At 39.3% G+C, this 20,527-nt stretch overlaps 1 protein-coding gene across 2 annotated transcripts; it reads right to left on the bottom strand.

Annotated features, from left to right (window-relative positions):
• Window positions 1-7,472: 7,472 nt before the first annotated feature.
• Window positions 7,473-20,527, bottom strand: LOC117466247 (nucleolar and coiled-body phosphoprotein 1-like). Of its 2 annotated transcripts, XM_034109390.1 has the most exons (15): window positions 20,299-20,527; window positions 19,575-19,865; window positions 18,239-18,502; window positions 17,882-17,986; window positions 17,605-17,658; window positions 16,779-16,880; window positions 16,475-16,582; window positions 16,289-16,330; window positions 16,136-16,204; window positions 15,545-15,766; window positions 14,738-14,953; window positions 10,891-11,142; window positions 10,508-10,759; window positions 9,744-9,965; window positions 7,473-9,246 (listed from the first exon to the last, which is right to left on the bottom strand). In XM_034109390.1, the coding sequence occupies exons 1-15, from the start codon at window positions 20,345-20,347 to the stop codon at window positions 8,597-8,599; spliced, it is 2,898 nt and encodes a 965-aa protein (XP_033965281.1). In that variant the 5' UTR covers window positions 20,348-20,527; the 3' UTR covers window positions 7,473-8,596. The 2 variants fall into 2 exon arrangements, with proteins under 2 accessions (XP_033965281.1, XP_033965282.1); XM_034109391.1 differs by lacking the exon at window positions 14,738-14,953.

The following is a 20,527-nucleotide window of genomic DNA, read 5'->3' as shown; positions in this document are numbered from 1 at the left end:
TTATTCTGGCTCAGCGATAGGCAAAACAACATTCCCTGATGCTTTACAGAGATTAATAACAACCTTGGTCACATAGAACATTTACATTAGATGGATGAGAAAGGAACATTTTATCAGACATCTGTTCAACCTGACTAACCGCAGACGGTTGGAACTGAAGCTCGTTTGCAGACACAAATAAAGCCATGAACTGTTGCTAACACTGCACAGTGACTTGTGGTGGACTGTCATCCAAAAATACCACATAAAACCAAATCATTCTTATAAAGCTCCGCTGTCCCCGCGGCTTTGAGCTTGGGATTCGGAGCTTATAAAGGGGATACTAAACCCCTTTAAGAGACGTTGTGGCCTCTGGGTTAAGGTAACAGTTAATTGTTTCGCTTGTGTCCTGAAGATATTCTCAGTGAGCTCATGAATCAAGCATGTGACCTATCCATCAAGCCACATCCCCTCGTTCTCCGCATGCAGCGCGCAGGCTGTGATTTATGGCTGGACAGTGGCCTGCAGAGGTGTTGGATTCAATGAAATACAGGGGAGAACATCTGGAAAGCCTATTAGCTCCAAATCACAGCTTGGGCCAGTTTGATTGCGACGACTGATGCAGGCCTGGAATTGACATGCTGGTGCACACCAAGGGAAGTTGTGTCTCTCTCATCGAACAGACATGTGTTAACCGAGGTTGTTCATATTTTAAGTAGATCAATATTAATGGTCCTACTTAAAGCACCAGGTAAGCTAACAAGAGCCTTAAATGAGCCTCTTCCATGTGTCTCTAATGTCTCCCAGATGTGGAGCACTTCAGTCCTGTTGGTGTCCTTGGTTGGACGCATGAGAAACTCTTAATCTGAAAAATGAAAAGGCCTTGATAGGATAAAACATCCATTCGAAAGCTGCGTGACACAGCCAGTATTACACAACTTCTTCTAGTCAAGGATAATTGGGTAAGAAAGAGCATCGGCAGGGAGTGTCTGCACAAGGTACCCCTGCCTCGATTAATCTCAGCCCCGTAACAAGAGCGTGGGGAGGTGTGTTGAAATACAACCCCGTCACCATTCATCCTCACCCCCTTGATGCAACAATGACTAGCATGCAGTCTGCTTTTCATTTAGGGAATTACCTTTGGGAGGGCAGCAGACGTCTCCTGAGTTGCTCTGTGTGTGTTCTTCTCATCCCCGCAGAGCTGTCTCATTAACACAGAAACTAGTAAGCTTAGTTAAAGCACAGCCCCATCGATGTCCTGCAGTCTGCAGCCGGCTGCATGGAAGCTGAGAATAATGACTCACAGATTACTGAGTCCACACAGTCCCCAGCTCCAGCACCACTCCCCGGGTCGCAGCAGTGTGGGCCTCCAGCCTCTCTAATGAGTTGACTGTGATGGTAAGGCCACTAAAGAGTAAGGGAAGATAAAAGCCAACAGGGAGAGCCGTTATGTGTTATGTGAAGTTAAAAAAAAGTAGCACTAGCTTAGTCTAATTTATGGCCTTCATGAGAGGTTTTGTGACAGCTCGTGTGGCTTACCAAATGAGGTTTTTGACACGGTACATGAGTTTAGACTTTCAGTATGAAGCGTGACCTGTTATAATATTTCAGTTTGGAGTGGAGCAGCTATTACTCTTCCTCTGTAAAACATGTTTTACAGCCATTGAAAGGACCTAATTACTCAATCATCAGTAGGGTGGCTACTTCCTCTATAACACTTATGAGTGCAGGCATCATCTCACCGGGGTGTGGCTCATATCATTTACATTTCATTAAAGCACGCTGAGACATCATTGATTCCTCAGTTAACCAGGAGTTTCCATGATGCAAGCTCATGGGTGGGGGGAGTGGTAGACGTGTGACCCATCAGGAGCTGTCAGGAGCTGTCAGAGGACAGGATCCAGATCTTGGCCAGGAGAGGCCAGGCCAGCCAGCTGTCACCTCTCTGACACTGGCTGAGACCATCCATCTGGCTGAGGGAGGCCCACCATGGGTGGAGAGAAACTCGCCAGATCACAGGCTTCAAGCACATGAGGGCAGGAATGCACACATAAGCGAACATGCTTCAGGTGCAAATAAAAAAATGTGCACAAATGTGACACTACTCCTTACGCAATTAAAACTTGTACGATGCTGCATGCAAGGGCTATTTTGGGCAATCACCAGCACAATCTGCGGTGCCGTCCACATGAATCAGTCCCAACAGACAGATCAAGGAAACAGAAGTGACTTGCTGCCACTGAGCTGAACAGACACAAATAAACAATTATAACATTTGGCCGTAACGCTCACTTTCCCGTACAGTAACTCTCTGTCTCGCAGAGTGAGCTTTAACAGCAGGAGTTGTTCCCTATGTACCAATGCATCATTATTGAGTACATACAAATTCCTTTTGCTGGCAATGACTTATTTCAATCTGTGGCAACCTTTATCTTATCCGTATTTAGACATGCCACAGTGGTAGATCTATATCTCCTTTTTTTTTACTGCTGTGATGCTTACTGTATGTAAAGTAGAATATTTACGTACATTAGCCGAACGTGGGACACATTCACCCTGGCAATGTTTAAGTAAGAGGGGTCAGTGGAGTTGCCAGACATATGGAGAGCATTTGGACATATTCAGACTCTGCATGGACCACAAGAGAGGCAGGCCGAGTGTTATACATCTTGTTTTGGTAACAGCTCATTTTCATAAGAATGTTAAATAGCCACAATCCTCCACACAATTCTGGATCTGTCTTACTAAAAGAAACACATTTAACTCAATTATTCATTTGCTATTTTCAATATTTTTCAAGACTGAAATTACTTTCATTTCGTTATTCGTTTTTTTCCTGAATATGTCTTTGATTATAACCCTTAGCATATTAGCAATTTAAAATTGAACTTTTGGCTTCTGGGTCAGATCGGAATTGCTCAATAAGTATTATTGAGGACTCTTATAAACCAATTAACCTAGGCACAGTTTAAATGTGGGTGACCTCCATGCCAAACCATTAGTTTCTATCTGCTGCTCTGTAGAAATCTTGCCTTTTCTCGAATGTGAAGTTATAAACTCAAAGCTTCAATGATGTGTTTGAATTGATCTAATAATTTTACTTATTTAGTAATTGCTGTTAACAGTTCTGCTTGCTGTCAATGAATACTCTACAGGAGGGTATATGATTTTGGTAGAAGGCTTTACTTTTTAATGTGAAGAAAATAGATAGCCACAACATTCCCTGCTTATATTGACAGATGGGCTTTTTTTTGGACTATTTTGGCTAAGAAAATGGTCAAAAAAAGCTTTTCACATTAAAAGCCCAGGACCAAAACTGTTAAAAAAGTAATCTCTGTGCACCCAAATGCAACATGTTATTCTGGTGATGTCATTGTGATTACCTATCACACGCAAGAGATAAGAAGCAACAGTGAGCCATGAGAAATTTCACTGAAAGACTCAGGAGGGCATGGACAGACAGGGGAGGAGAGTGGGAGACTGAGATCAATGATAATGTGATATGATCGATGACATAGTGGAGCTAGCAATTCCCCTCTGGTGGTCTCAACCTCCACCGATTCAGAGTTGTAGAGAGTACATTTTGTTTGAATTGGCTTTAATCTTCCCATAGACAGACACTTCAAGACAGGCGGTATGCTGCAAGCATTTCCATTTTGTGCCACAAGAGAATTGTGTCAGGTTCTGCAAGTGCACAAGTGCAGATGCGTCAGTGTGGCACGTTGACAGGCAGCTTGTTCAAATAAAGAACTGTCAAAGCTCTGAAATAAACAGCTCGACTGTTGAGGAAAGTACAGAAACACATGCACATGACAACAGAAAACAAAGACAGAGCGTTGGTTCTCGGAAACTGTCGGTCCATGGTGAAAGAATATTTTTGCAAATGTTTTCAAATGCAGTGCATTCTTTTTACACTTCAAATGATTTACAAATGGTTACAGAGTACTTTAAAAATGTGAGAAAATGAAAAACTAAAGTTGTTTTGTGACAGCTTTGTATAGTCAAAGGCTTTCCATTACTTTTGTTGAAGTTATATTTGATGAATGGCTTCATATGGTGCTGGTTGTTTTGAAACAAAAGAGTGCGGAACCAGATGATGAGTGGGGCTCATTGCTAGAGAATACTGTTCGTGAATCAAAATGCTGTGTCATCCATCTATTGAATCTGTCTCAAAAGACTACATGCTCCGATGAATTTGAAATGGCAAATATTCTGACAAATAGCAGACCATCACAGAGAGTCTACACTACAGCTATGCTAGCAGCTTTGTGGGCAATTAAGTGCTTTGAGCTAAATGATAATGTCAGCATGCTAACATGCTAACAATGACACTGCAAACAAGCTGGAGCTTAGAATGTGTAATGTTTCCGTTGTGTTTAAAATGCAGCTGAAACTGATGGTAACATGATTTTTTTGTATGGTGAGTAACAGCTGAACCAAATGTAATGACCATTTTTAACCCTTTCTGTCACCAAAAACGGTCTAGGTCCAACCTGTACTACTGTATAAAGACTACAACATGTTGTTGACACTAGGGCGAAAGTGAGGGGATCACAAAAGTCCTCCTCTAGTTGTTAAGATTTTTCAGTCTGTAGCAAAGAGGTTTGCCAATCGACTGGCTAGGACATCCCTAAAAACACATATACTTTATTATACTGCAGCAGTCAGATATTGGGAAAGAGAGATAACTTTGTTCCTGGGAAAAACTGGAAAAACAGAAGGGCAATATAGGTCCTCTAAAATGGAGAAGTACCAACAACAAGCAAGGACATATTAAATAGCTTTATTACAGTGGGTTGATCATTAAAAAGTCAACATGTTTTAAACACTGTTAGGTCTTAGTCATGGCTAATAAAAAGATATATTTTTATGATTTGTGTACAAATAATTGCTTTTCAATATTTCCTTCCTCCTGGTTAATTGTTCAATTTGAACCGACTGGGTCACCTTCCTGTTTATAATTGTTTATAATGCTTAAATGTTTAAAGAGGCATTTGTTTTACATTATTAAAACAATCAGGCAATAGTTTGGCTCTGGTCCATGCTTACCCGTGTGCCCATGGTGTTTAGATAAAATAAAAAAATAAGCCAGGTCTGTGTCCCCACCACAAAGCCCAACATAAACCACATTCAAATTCTCCAAGATGTTTCCTGGCCATACAGATGAAAATATTTACTTATTGAAGTAACAATTGATGATGTCTCAGATGGAATTGCCAAGACATCGCGTGACAGCGAAAGCATGCATGCAGAAATATGTTGCCCCAAAGACATGTCTGAGACTTTGCAATTAGCTTTAAGCTGTCCCGATGTTAAGTAATCCACCAGGAGGCCAACATGTCTGCCGCTGTTCACACCTCCACTCATCCTTGAGGTCTAATAACCAGTGCTTATATTGTGGTCACCAGATATGAACGCAGCAACAGTGATGTGTTTAATAGAGCCTTTGTTGTTCAGACACAGCCATAACAGTATAACATCCTCCAATTAAACGAGTGAAGTAATAACAACATTATCACTTTATCAACAATGACCTGATCAGATGTTCTCCCGCACAAGGCCTCTGTTTGGAGCTGAGGTCTATTTGTAGATATTTGAATAATTTCTATTGAGATCCTTTTTGGTTCAGAGAGGAGAGTCAAACAACTGTTTTACACTACACCTATTTTATGTGTCCCATTGGTGGCATTCGTGGGTATATAAGTGGTATATTAATAAATGTTTCCACTGTTTTGGTTGTCACCATGGGTATAATAATCACTCTACCTCGGGCAGCATAAAGGTTGGGTTGGGCCCAGATAAAAAGTCATAAACATCATCACCTCAGAGGGAGATTTAGTTTAATATACGCTAATAATAACAATGACAATCATATTTTACTATCACTGCTCAGAAAAACAGGGCCCAAAGACAAATCAGACAATAAAAGAGGTATTTTATAGAGATTGAAAAGGGTTGTATTTCATTATAAAACCTCAACAACACTTAACCACATAATTACGGTTGGTTCCCAGGTTGATCTGTCACAGCAAAGAATGGCCCAGAAAGAGCCAAGAACTTTTATTGAGCTGATATTAATTGATTTGTCCTGACCTACCCAGACCTGGCCTCCTCGGGCTCATCTTCCTTAGTCGAGTATTGCCAAGGTCTGTCCTAGCTCTGCATGAAAATAAATGAGAAGCTATCGGGCCAACTCTCTAAAGCCAGAGGATATTGTTCGATTTCACGTCAGCCCTCCAGGAGGCAATTTAAACAACCCAGCATGCTAATCAACCTGGTATAAAAGGCACCTCTTTTTCTTTCTCTCCTATTGCAACAGGGCCAGAAAGGACCTAAACAACCTAAGGGGAAAAGCAGGGCCTGTGCCTGAAAGAATATTACGGCCCAGTGTATTATAACTATGATGTGGAAAAGGAAACAAGTACTTTTATTTTTAAAAGGCATTCCATGGTAGGTTAGGCTGGTATGACAGTCACTTTTTTTTATTTCAGGGGAAAAAGCCTTGGGGTAACAATTGTTCCACATAAAATATGCTTATATTAAAAATGTTGACATAGTGAAATGACTTGAAGACTCTGCGCCTGTGAGCTTCCCTGCTGCCTTCAACACATCAGCGATGTCTCAGTGGAACCACATTGTGACCCTCGTCGGAGGAGGCATAGCCCCGATCCCCACAAATAATTCAATACTCTAATATCCCCTCAGTATTCGTTGTGACCACAGAAATAGGATAGTGTTCATTTTCTCCTTGTGCCCTGAACCCACAGGTCAGGTGGTAGCAGATCACAGACGTCTCTGTGGCTCAGAGGTTAAACTAATCATGCATGACTTTCTCACACGGCCCAGCCACTGCCTTAAGAAATCTACACCAGCTTGTCGTCCATGCAGCGAGTGAACCTGCTTTTTCATCATAGCTGCTTTAGTTGATTTGACTGTGGCAGCTTTCCACTCAGTTCAACACTTTATAAACACAGTGGCACAAACTCTTACACACTGCAGTTATACAACTCCTCATCGCCATGAACTCAAAGTGCATGTATGCTTTAGAGAAACGTTCTTGTTCCTGTTAAACTGCATCACAATTATCAAAGGTGTGTTGACTCTATAGATGAGGATGTCCTTCACTTATCTGTGTTTAGAACAATACAAAAAAACATAATTTCCTATATTCAGTTTATGTGTATAGCTGATAAACACTGCCCCCTACTGGCCCACACACATATTGACAGTTATTTACCAGTATCAGGTAATGCAGTGTCAGTGCTTTTTGTTATAGATTTGCTGTGCTAAGCTGTCAAACACACCATCAGTTTATCACCTTATTTTTCTCTTATTTCATCAATAATTTCCTCCATGATACATTGCTTCTCCTGTAAATAAATCCCTGCAGCTTTCTGGCTCCATTTCTTATTTTTTAAACGAATCTCTCGAGCAAATCCTGTAACCATCAATACATATTCTGCTACCATCATTACAGTACAACAACAAAACTGTAGAATCTGAGCTTTTATTTAAACATTCAAATGCCTACTAACCAGGACAGTGAAACATTTCTAAAACAATATCATCAGCAAAAACTCAAGCGTTAGAAAGGTAAAAAAAACATTGTAAACAAATCTAAGTGTCATGCATGGAAATATCATATAAATCATTAAAAGTTAATAATGTGAAATATACCCTGAGCTCCAAAACACTAAATATTAGCAGTGATAAGCTGGTCTCAATACAAATGAATTAATACATGAAACGTTATCAATACTTGGAGGAAAGGTCAAATATGTATTTTCTATTGTTATATGCTTACAGTATCGTAAACACATATATTGTCCATTATAAATCCAGACAAAGTGTTTGATGATTTTACTCCCCTACAACACCTTCATTAACGCTTTAAGAGACGTCACAGTCTCTGCACAACCAACTAAAAATGTTTCCATGGTCACAATATAACATTTACAAGATTAGTGCTGTTAAATTGATTAGAGTTATAAATTCTTATTTATAAACATAAATTAAACATGATGTAGAGTTATTAGTGGATAAGTTATATCGTTTAAAAAGACAAACAATTAAAACAATTGAAAAAAAATGCAGCTGTTAATCTAACACTTGTTGAATAATATTTAAAATAACTTTATAGTAGGGTTAGGGAAGTAGGGTTATCTTAAAAAGGAAGCGACAAATGTGTTAGTTTTACACCCTGGTGCTCTGCCCCGTCACCTCCTGCACACTGCCAAGTAAACATGTACATAATATAAAGTCATTTCAGGAGCATGCCAGCTCTCTGAGAGATGGTTATCTCTGTTGTCCACTGCATGTTACGGAGATAGAATAATGGCATTACTGATTTCATTTTGATATTTGGAATCAACCCCTTGCTAATTGTCTGCTTCTTTTCCTGCTGTATGTCCATCTTTTCCATTTCTTTCTGCAATACCACAGCAGGCATTTCTCTACTTTTTGACTGTCTATAAATTCCTAAATAGTCCTTGAACTCTACCTTTAAATCGTTGTATTGATCTCATGTCCTGCTGATGTGTTGTGTTTACACCTGCACTTTTATTATCAACCTCCATCTTGAATTCTACCTTTCATATTTGCCAAGTTGCCTGAAGGCCTAAGCAACAACTTTATCTTTCTTTTGTTCTTCTTCATCCTCACTAAGGCTTTCATTGCCTGGCTTTTCCTCTTTACGGCCACACTCGACCTCCTGTTTATCTTCAACAACATCACCCTTATCTTTATCTGACTGCACCTTAGATTTATCATGGCCTTGTTGTTCCTCTTCTTCTTGATCTGGCTGTGCTCCTGCAGTGTCTGGAGTCTCTTGAAAGGTATTGCGAGGTGTGGGGCTGTGAGATAGCTGGGAGGTGGCTAAATACAGATCTGGTTCCTTATCTGTTTCTTTACAGTCGCCTACACTTTCTGTTTTATTTCCATCTTCGGAAACCGGTTTGACTGTTTCACTGACCTCTTGCTTTTTATCTTGGCTTGTGTGTGTTTCTTCTTCTGCGGCTTTTAAATCTTGCTCATGTAGTGTTGTTTCTAACCCTTTGTGTTCAGGAAGGGTGGGCGAATGTTCGTCTTCGGTAGAGTCGTCTGATTCATTTCTTTCCTCCTCACCAGATGAGTCAGACTCTCTGACATTCTTCTCTTTAGTTTCTTTGTGTCCAAAAGTACTGTCCTCAGGTGGGTGAGCAGGAGAACAAGTCTCAGCCGGAGGAGCAGACTGCATTTCCTCAGCCTTATCGTCTTTCTTCTCTGGCTCTAAAAAAAACACAGTAAAAGAAAAAAGCATGACCTCAGCATTTCACAAGAATTAAATCAGTCTTACTTCATGGTTATTTAATACAAAAATAGTAATAAAGTGAATCTGATATAATTCCTCCAGATTTTAACTTGTTCTATAGTATTCATGTCCTTTGGACTTTTTAAAACGCCATCATTGGTCAATGTTCATCTTTCTTCTATCAACTTGAACATCAACAAATGTTTATCCGCCAAGTTCTTCGCAAGAATACTCAATCAATTAATGAAACAGCTGCTGCATCCTCTGTTGGTGTTTCAGATATTCTAAAGGATGTCTAACCTAACCTGGGTGTTTCATCCAGTGTTTCTATACACTTTAACAAAGGTTAGTCACACTACTGCTTTGAAGAGCCGTCCATTAGATGTCCCTAATGAAGTATTTTATATTTGCTTTTTCAGTGTTGGTTTTCCTCTGTGATGATCTGAATCAAGCTCAAACGTTGTAGTTTCCAAACCTGTGTGTTCAGGAACGGAGGATTCCAGGTCAGACCGCGTCTCCTCCCTCGAGACGTCCGTCACAACAGCTGGGTCTGGATCTTCTTCCTCAGAGTCTGAGTTGTGGACCTGTGGGGTTTCTTCGTCTGCAAGCTCTCTGTGCCGGTCTGCATCTTCAGCTCCAACATTATTTTGAGGGAAAGGAGGAGACATAGTTTTCTCATGCTCGTCAGTGGTATTTCCTAAACCAGAAACACAGGAAACAGAAATGTTTCAGAGATGAATGCACACAGAGCAGTCTTTGGAAATGTGAAACAAACAAAAGACAATAGTGTAAAAAGTAGTATGGAAACATGAATCATCTTTCATTTGAATAATCGCTTAAAAAGTCATCTTCAATATTTGAACGTTTCTTTTTTACTTTGGGTTTTTAAGAACATTTAACTTTGTTTTGGACATATAATATGTAATATGATTGATTGATTAAACACTAAATGTATAAGCTAATGATCATAAGCAATAGTTGCCGCTGTCAACATATAGTATTGTTTATACTATTTTTAAGATATCATTAATAAATTAGTGTTACAGGTACCTTTTTTTGGACTATCATCTTCTTGATTATCGATAATATGATCCGTGAACAAAAAAAGAAAATAATCAAATAAAGACTGCAATCTTATATTTGCGTTTCACTGTTCAGTTTTGTGTCCTTATTCTTCATCGTAGTGTTTGTTTCCTCTGTGATGATCTGAATCAAGCTTAAATGTTGTAGTTTCCAAACCTGTGTGTTCAGTCACGGAGGATTCCATGTCAGACCCGCTCTCCTCACTCGGGACGTCCGACACATCAGCTGACTCTGGATCTGCCTTCTCGGAGTCTGAGGGGTCACACTGTGGGATTTTATCATCTGCAAGCCCTTTGTGCTGGTCTGCATCTTCATCTTCATCATTACTTTGATCCAGAGAAGAAGCTGACCCACTATGTGTAGGGGAAGGAGGAGACGCAGTTCTCTCATGCTGGTCGGTGTTCTTTTCTAAACCAGAAACACAGACAAAAAGGAATGCATTCAGAGATTAAACCATACAGGGCAGTCTTGGGAGTTGGTAGTCAGACAAAAGCAATGTGCAATATCTGAATTAAGCTCAAAAGTTGGAGTTTCCAGACCTGGCTGCTCAGGAACGATAGAGGATTCCAGGTCAGACTGCGTCTCCTCACTCGGGACGTCCATCACACCAGCTGAGTCAAGATTTTCTTTCTCAGAGTCTGAGTTGTGGACCTGTGGGGTTTCTCCCTCTGCAAGCTTTCTGCGCTGGTCTGCATCTTCAGCTCCAACGTTACTCTGACCCAGAGAAGGTGACTCATTATGCCGAGGGGAAGGAGGAGACGCAGTTTTCTCATGCTTTTCAGTGTTCTTTTCTAAAACAGAAAAACAGACAAAGGGAATTAAAGCAAAAGAAGGCCTTGATAAATTAACCAGACAGAGCAATCGTGGGAATTAGAAGTCCAACAAAAGCAATGTGTTAGTAAGAGTAGTACGGAAACTATACATTGATCAATTCAGTAATTACCAGAAAAGGAATCATCTTACGTCTGATGAATCATTTATAAAGCAAAACAAAGTTCACCTGATGTGCACCTGACTGCTAGGAATTGTTACAATAATTGAATCAGTCTAACTCCATGGACATTTATGTTTGCAAAGAATAATCAATCACTTGTGAAAAGCTGCTGCACCCTCTGTTTGTGTGTAAGATATTACAAAAGATATCTAATCAAACCTAGCTGGGTGTTTCCTCTAGTGCTGATGGACACCTTCACAGAATCTATTCACACTATAGTAATGTAGAAAAAATGAGGTGGGAAGTTACAAAGTAGATTTCAAGTACTGTACTTAAGTACAATCTTGAGATAATTGTACTTTACATTACATTACATTGCATTGCATTTAGCTGACGCTTTTATCCAAAGCGACTTACAATAAGTACATTCGACCAGGAAGACACAACCTTGAAGAAAACAGAATCATATAAGTACATCAGGCTTCATGGAGCCAAGCATTTCAAGTGCTACTCAACTGGCTTTAGATAAGCCAGTCCTTTATTAGTATATAAGTGCTCTGTTAGCAGTTCTTTGTTAGTAATTCTATCGCTCTAAGTGGAGTCGAAAGAGATGAGTTTTCAGTCTGTGCCGGAAGATGTGCAGGCTATCTGCTGTCCTGATTTCAATGGGGAGCTCATTCCACCATTTTGGAGCCAGGATAGCAAACCCACGTGTTTTTGCTGATGGGAACTTGGGTCCCCTTCGCAGCGAGGGTGCAGCGAGTCGTTTGGCTGATGCAGAGCGAAGTGCACGCGCTGGGGTGTACAGTTTAACCATGTCCTGGATGTAGGAAGGGCCAGATCCATTCGCAGCATGGTACGCAAGTACCATTGTCTTGAAGTGGATTCTAGCAGTTACCGGAAGCCAGTGGAGGGAGCGGAGGAGTGGCGTGGTGTGGGAGAATTTAGGCAGGTTGAAGACCAGACGAGCCGCTGCATTCTGGATGAGCTGCAGAGGTCGGATGGCACATGCAGGTAGACCAGCCAGGAGGGAGTTGTAGTAGTCTAGGCGTGAGATGACGAGAGCTTGGACCAGAACCTGCGTTGCTTTCTGTGTCAGCTGGGGACGTATCTTCCTGATGTTGTAAAGCGTGTATCTGCAGCAGTGGGTTGTAGCAGCGATGTTTGCAGTGAAGGACAGGTTGTTATCTAGGGTCACACCCAGATTCCTTGCAGTCTGATTACTTTACTTGAGTATTTCCATTGTATGCTACCTCTACTCCACTACAATTAAGAGGTAAATCATTTACTTGTACTCCACTTCATTTATATAATACCTTTAGTTACTTTACAGATTTGGATTAATGATGTGAAATACAATCAACACTTAAATCAGACTTTAGTTTCACCTGGAGTAAATCCACAAGCTACCCTGCAGTATACAAAGTCATTAAACTAGCTGCACCTTTACCAGCTTTGATACCACTTTAATTATCAATCATTATAATCAAAACATATAATATATTATACTAAAATGGCCCAATCTGCATAATGAGTGCTTTTACTTTTGGTAATATACGTATATTTTGATGCCAATACTTTTGTACTTTTACTTGAGTAACATTTTTAAGGCAGGACTATTTTCTTGTAACAGAGTATTCCTACACTCTGGTACTTCTACTTTTACTCAAGTACAAGATGTGAGTACTTCTCCCACCTCTGAGAAAAGTTTAGTTGTAACTCTCCATTAGTTGTTCCTAATTACACTGAACAAAAATATAAATGCAACACAAAGATCTAAAACATTTTCTATATACACAAAATAACCATTTCTCTCAAATATTGTTCAGAAATCTGAAAAAATCTGTGATAGTGAGCACTTCTCCTTTGCCGAGATAATCCATCCCACCTCACAGGTGTGGCATATCAAGATGCTGATTAGACAGCATGATTATTGCACAGGTGTGCCTTAGGCTGGCCACAATAAAAGGCCACTCTGAAACGTGCAGTTTTGCTTTATTGGGGGGGTCCGAAAACCAGTCAGTATCTGGTGTGACCACCATTTGCCTCACGCAGTGCAACACATCTCCTTCGCATAGAGTTGATCAGGTTGTTGATTGTGGCCTGTGGAATGTGGGTCCACTCCTCTTCAATTGCTGTGCGAAGTTGCTGGATATTGGCAGGAACTGGAACACGCTGTCGTATACGCTGATCCAGAGCATCCCAAACATGCTCAATGGGTGACATGTCCGGTGAGTATGCTTGCCATGCAAGAACTGGGATGTTTTCAGCCTCCAGGAATTGTGTACAGATCCTTGCAACATGGGGCCGTGCATTATCATGCTGCAACATGAGGTGATGGTCGTGGATGAATGGCACAACAATGGGCCTCAGGATCTCGTCACGGTATCTCTGTGCATTCACAATGCCATCAATAAAATGCACCTGTGTTCGTCGTCCATAACATACGCCTGCCCATACCATAACCCCACCACCACGGGCCACTCGATTCACAACATTGACATCAGAAAACCTCTCACCCACACGACGCCACACACGCTGTCTGCGATCTGCCCTGAACAGTGAAAACCGGGATTCATCCGTGAAGAGAACACCTCTCCAACGTGCCAGACGCCATCGAATGTGAGAATTTGCCCACTCAAGTCGGTTACGATGACGAACCGGAGTCAGGTCGAGACCCCCATGAGGACGACGAGCACGCAGATGAGCTTCCCTGAGACGGTTTCTGACAGTTTGTGAAATTCTTTGGCTATGCAAACCGATTGTTGCAGCAGCTGTCCGAGTGGCTGGTCTCAGACGATCTTGGAGGTGAACATGCTGGATGTGGAGGTCCTGGGCTGGTGTGGTTACACGTGGTCTGCGGTTGTGAGGCCGGTTGGATGTACTGCCAAATTCTCTGAAACGCCTTTGGAGACGGCTTATGGTAGAGAAATGAACATTCAATTCACGGGCAACAGCTCTGGTGGACATTCCTGCTGTCAGCATGCTAATTGCACGCTCCCTCAAAACTTGCGACATCTGTGGCATTGTGCTGTGTGATAAAACTGAACATTATAGAGTGGCCTTTTATTGTGGCCAGCCTAAGGCACACCTGTGCAATAATCATGCTGTCTAATCAGCATCTTGATATGCCACACCTGTGAGGTGGGATGGATTATCTCGGCAAACCAGAAGTGCTCACTATCACAGATTTTTTCAAATTTCAGAACAATATTTGAGAGAAATGGTTATTTTGTGTATATAGAAAATGTTTTAGATCTTTGAGTTCATCTCATGAAAAATGGGAGCAAAAACAAAAGTGTTGCATTTATATTTTTGTTCAGTGTATGTATTTTATGAATGCTTTTCACTGTACTGAAATGTATTTTGTTTCTGTTATTCCTCATCCTAGTGTTTGTTTTTCACTCTGACAATCTGAGTCAAGCTCCAACTTTGTTTTATAGTTTCCAAACCTGTCTGTTCAGGAACGGAGGATTCCTCACTCAGGACGTCCGACAGATCAGCTGGGTCTGATACTGCCTTCTCAGAGTCTGTGAGTTTACCCTGTGGGATTTCTCTCTCTAAATTCTCTCTGTTCTGGTCTGCATCTTCATCTCCTAGATTATTCAGATCTGGAGAAGAAGCCGACCCACTATGTGTAGGGGAAGGAGGAGACACACTGTTCTTTTCTAAACCAAAACCACAGAAAAAAATAGATTAAAGAAAAAGAAGACCTAAAACACACAGAGCAGTCTTTGAAATTGGGAGTCAAACAACAGTATTGTGTTAGTAAAAAGTAGGATGAAAACAATATATTGATCAATGAATTGATTAACAGAAGATAAATCATCTTTCATTTAAATTATCATTTATAATGCACACAATGTACAACAAATTCAATACCTTTTTTCTTTTTTCATTACTGCCGATTTCCCCCCCCATATTTTATTCTATTCCATGTCTATGTAAATACTGTTATATTTGACTATATTTGTTATTATCTTTAATAGTTTTCTAGTTCTCTATCTGTGTTTTGATTTTTGTTTTACTTTTATGTATGCACCATGACATCAAGTCAAATTCCTCGTAAGCGTCAACCTACCCGGTAATAAACTGATTCTGATAAAGCAAAAGAAAAACAGAAAGTAAAATCTAGAAAGTGTAATAAGTGCACCTGACTGTTGGAATTTCTACAATAATTAAATCAGTCTAACTCCAAGGAAGTGTTTGTTTTCCTCTGTGATTATCTGAATCAAGCTCAAATGTTGTAGTATCCAAACCTGTCTGTTTGGGAACGGAGGGTTCCAGGTCAGACTGCGTCTCCTCACTCGGGACGTCCGACACACCAGCGGGGTTTGGTTCTGCCTCCTCAGAGTTTGTGGCTTTGCCAAGTTGGATTTTTTCTTCAAAATGCTCTCTGTCTGCATCTTCATCTCCAAGATTATTTTGATCCTGAGAAAAGGCCGGCTGAGGAGAACGAGGACATGCAGTTTTCTTACTTCCTAAACAAGAAACACAGAAAAAAGGAATTGAAAAAAAAAAAAATGCTTTCAGAGACTAAAACCAAGAAAGCAATCTTAGAAAATTGTAAAACAAACAAAAGCCAAAGTCAGGAAAATAAGTTGGAAACAATACATTGATCAACAGAAAATTAATCATACAAAAAAACTTTTTCTTTGGTTTTTGGAAAGAAATCCCTTGGCTTTTGAACTGTTGGTCAAATAAAGAAATCTTCAAAATGTCAACTTTTTAAAAAAGAAAGGATATAATATAAATAAATGATTGATTTATTGATTATAAAAATTGATTACGTACAACTGAACATAAGCAATAGTTGCCGCTGTCAACTAACAATAACGTAAACTTAATACCCCTCTGTGATCCGTAGATATGTTCAGAATTGTTTTGTTCATGGTATCTTATCAGCTCTTTGATGCCCCCTGTAAACAGTGAACAACACACACATTAACATATTATTTTTGACTATGTCTAAGATATAATTAATAAAATATTGTTAGTGGAACCTTTTTGTGGCGTATCAGCTTCTTGATCATCGATATTATGATCTGTGAACAAAAAAAGAAAGGAATCCAATAAAGACTGCAATCCTGGTGTAGTCCTTAATTGCTTCAATTGATAAAAACGTGAAACTAATTCAGAATCTGTGACCTTTTTGTGATTTCTAGTAGGTAGCTTCATGTTTCTATTACCTTGATTAAAATGGAGAGACTGGTTAGAGGGTAGTGTGGATTCACTGTGATGAAGAAGACGCTCTTCTTCAGAACGATCTGCTTTCTTCTTATCTTCCCTTGAAATAGCTTGAAATACAAAATACAATGTGACTCACTGTTACGAAATAATGATATTGAATATAGAAAAATATCTAAAACAATAATACGTGAAAAAAAAGGAATCAAATAAAGACTTCCTGGTTTAGTCCTTAACTGCTTCGATTGATAAAAACCTGAAACTACTGATTTCTAGCAGGTTCATTAAGCTTCATATTTATATTACCTTGATTCAAATTGCGAAGAGGCTGGTTAGAGCGTAGTGTGGATTCTCTGTTAGGAAGAACATACTTTCTTTCAGAACGCTCTGCTTTCTTCTCATCTTTCCCTGAAACACAAAACATAATGTTACTCACTGGTACGAAATAATGATATTGAATATAAAAAAAAGTTTGAAAACAATAATACCTTTAGGAAATGAACAATCAATGAAAGAGCAATATGTAATGCTAATGAAAGGCTGAGAAGCATTTTCACATGAGAGCCATGGACTGCCTACAAATGGACCCAAGTATGAATTAATATATGCCTTCTTAAAAGCTCAGTCCGAGATTCAAAACGCCTGCTGTTTTAATTGAAAGGATTGTGCAGCTTTGGAGGTATGGCCTATCTCTGACTGCTTTATAGCTCTTATCTGCAACACTCCCTGTGTACAATGCAGGCTTAACAACAGCTACATTAAACTACTACTCTCTTTAAGTAATCTACAATGTTCTATACAATTACAACAAAGAAAGGAGAAAGAAATTAAGACCATAATGGGTCAGGTTCCTATTATGTTTAATAAAATTACCTTTGTTGTCTTTGCTTTTCCTTGAGCTTTCTTTATTGAAAAACCACAACTATTTGAGCACCTTAACTTTTTATTCTTTGATCATTTGTTGTCTTTACTGCTTGTTCTCCCATCTCAGTTGTGCAGACATTAGTATTCAATTAAAATGATTATTCTATTCAAGGACAATTAAGAAAAAAACTAATTTAATTATCAATAAATCCTCTTAGTTATTTATAAACGCCACAGCATTTTTTGGTTTAAATAGACAATATCATACCTTTTTTTGGAACAACTGGTGACTGTTTTTCAGGATCATCTTTAGCGAAACATGCTGGAACCATGAGTGAGAGGACACAAAAGAAGAAAGACAAATTGTGTTTGGTTTCCTATGTTTGAAAGTTAGAGTAAAAGAACAACAGCTGCTTGTGTACAATTATACTGCAATTAAATAGGTTGTTATGCATAATATTATGTTCTGGAAGGACTTTCGATCTCTAAATGACATAAAGCATTGCTCCATATAGAATATATAAAGTGTAATACTATTACTATACCTTTATGGCGTAGTTTGCAGAACAAAACTATGCCCAGAACCGCCACAAGGAGCAGAATACAGACACTGACAAGGCCGGCAGTCCGTCCTACAGATGAGCTTTTTACTGCACAGAAACACAAAAGCAAACGTTACAACGACATCTTGTGACATTACATTAATTACTGAAGCAACCCTCTTGATATTAAACCAAATAATTTGGTATTCATTTGAAATACTTTGTTTACCCATTATTACTATCAGTAATATTAATGTATTCATTCTGTGAAACACACAGAGCAGATACATGCAGGTGTTACCTAATAGCTTACAGCGCGTCAATAATAATAATAATGTTGACATTAACATAGTGACCTACCTGGGTAGCAATCCTTTGCAGTGAAGGTAGCTGTTCCACTACTCCGAGGGTTGCTGACTGTACAACTGTACTCTTCCTCATTATGTTCACCCCCCAGAGGAATGTTAAACTCCGGGCCAGGCTGCACGCTTCCATGAGATCTCCACTCCAACTTCTTTACGGTTTGAAGTCTTCCGGGCTCTGCAGAGCACAGCAGCTTTCCAGAGATGTTACCGATGCCGTCATCGTTTATCTCACAGGATATGGTGGGCTTGGCGATCTTGTCTTAATGAAGGCATTAAGGACACAATTAATCATACCTAAATGAATGATTCTATCATGTTACCTTATCTCTATCTAATAACAACATATTACACATGGTAAAGGATATAAAGGACATAAAGTGCTGAAAAAATATATTGTATTTCATTTCAATTATAACTAATCTTCACTGTCACATAAGGGAACTTGCTGTTCTGTTTAAAATAATTAGTGAGTTAAGGTTATTATAACTAATTAGTTTGAAGTTAGGGAAAGAGTGTTCTCACAGTTAAATATGGCTAAATCTGAATACTGGTATAAATCCTGACATTAAGGCCAACACCCTGACGTTATACTGCAATATAACAAATCCCAGTAATTCCTACTTTGACACTGAATGAAACTGTGCACTACTGTACCTGTAGTTGATTTGAGTCATTACAGTATCTTAACTGATACCAAGGCCATTATAACAATCAAATCAAATGTACAAAGTATAAAATCCTTTTTATAGGTGACCTATTAATAACATAACTAACAGACACTGTTGGGTGTGGGAGAGAAGTCCTGTCTCAGTGACTCGATGAGTCCTCTGTGGGGCTTTAACGCTCTCAAGAAAAGAGCGGTCTATGTCTTTGATACTGCTATTCTGTTTAAAGTTCACAATTGATTTTTTTAAAAACTGTAAATACTAACGATGCTTATTTCATTTATTGTTTTATACTAGTGACTCACAAGCTCGATCATCAGCTACAAGTTGTCAATTACAAGGTGTTCTAAGTTGTATTGATAATAAACATGTATTCGCTACTAACTTCATTCGTAATTGAACATTTAAGAATGTTATGTTGATCAGTGTCAAATTCACATTTAAATATCCATTGTAATGCAAAACTATTTGCTAAAAAATATAAACTTTGACAGTGGCATCTTCCTTATTGCATTCCATCAATTTCTTTGTGCATTGGGTTTTATTTTAAGGTTATGTAAAGGCATGGGGTTGCTATAGGAACACATCAACTACCTGCTATAACATCACAGTAACATATTCATGTGATAAACGGCATACAACCAAAGTAAGTAGAAAAAAACGTACCAATGACTTCCAATTGATAAAAAAAACTCTGCAATTTTTTGTTAAGTTCTAGTTCCAACTCATACTCTCCGCTGTCTTCAAACCTGAGGTCAGTAATTTGGATAGCTGCAGAGACCCAGTCAACAGTGATCCTGTTTTCAAATGGTTTGTAGACCTGTTGCTCATTGCCATTAAACTCTACCACTTTGTTGCCTTTATGTTTCCACAGAATTCCATCAGGGTGTCCAGTGACATCTGGCTTTAAGGACACCTCCCCCCCCTGCAGTGCATATTCTGGAGACTGTCCTGCAACTAGAAAATACACAGAGACACAGAGAAAATACATGAATGTGTAGATATAGGCAGCATAATGTGGAAACGTTTAGTTGTAACATTGAAAGATATGATAATAACTAATATCTGTGCAAAACTGTAATAACTTTAATAGCATTGTGCCTGACAGGTGTAGTACTCATTCTCAATGCTGTATTCCTATAATAACTTTCGGTATAAATTCAACATTAATTTGAGTTTTTAACCAAAATAGTTAAAGGTCAATACTTGTGTGTATCACAGACACTTTATTACTACCTGAGATATGACTATAGCCTAGTACTGAACTTTAGATAACCTGTCCATACCTGGCCTGTGAGTGAAATAGTAGGAGTGCACTCGAGTTTTTATGACGAAACAAACATTTTAAAACCGGAAAAAAAGAACAAAAGCATTTTAGAGACAAACTCACCTAGGAATGAGGTGAGGGTGAAATAAGTCAGGAAATACCGACGAGCCATTTCAGAAAAGCAGAAAAATCTCCGTTTGAAGCATTTACTTTCACTTGTTCGCAGCAGGTGTTGCAGCTATTTTTTTTCTCAACAGAGTTAGTCCAACGGTTCACGGATTGTTATTTTTATTCCAACAAGTTTGGACAGGCTTTAAAAGAAACTAGTTAATACCTGCGCAGGTGACCCTTC

This window comes from Pseudochaenichthys georgianus, chromosome 21 (genome assembly GCF_902827115.2).
Source record: "Pseudochaenichthys georgianus chromosome 21, fPseGeo1.2, whole genome shotgun sequence".
NCBI classification, from domain to species: domain Eukaryota; kingdom Metazoa; phylum Chordata; class Actinopteri; order Perciformes; family Channichthyidae; genus Pseudochaenichthys; species Pseudochaenichthys georgianus.
The sequence above is the reverse complement of the archived record's forward strand: the minus strand, read 5'-3'. Positions and strand labels throughout refer to the sequence as shown.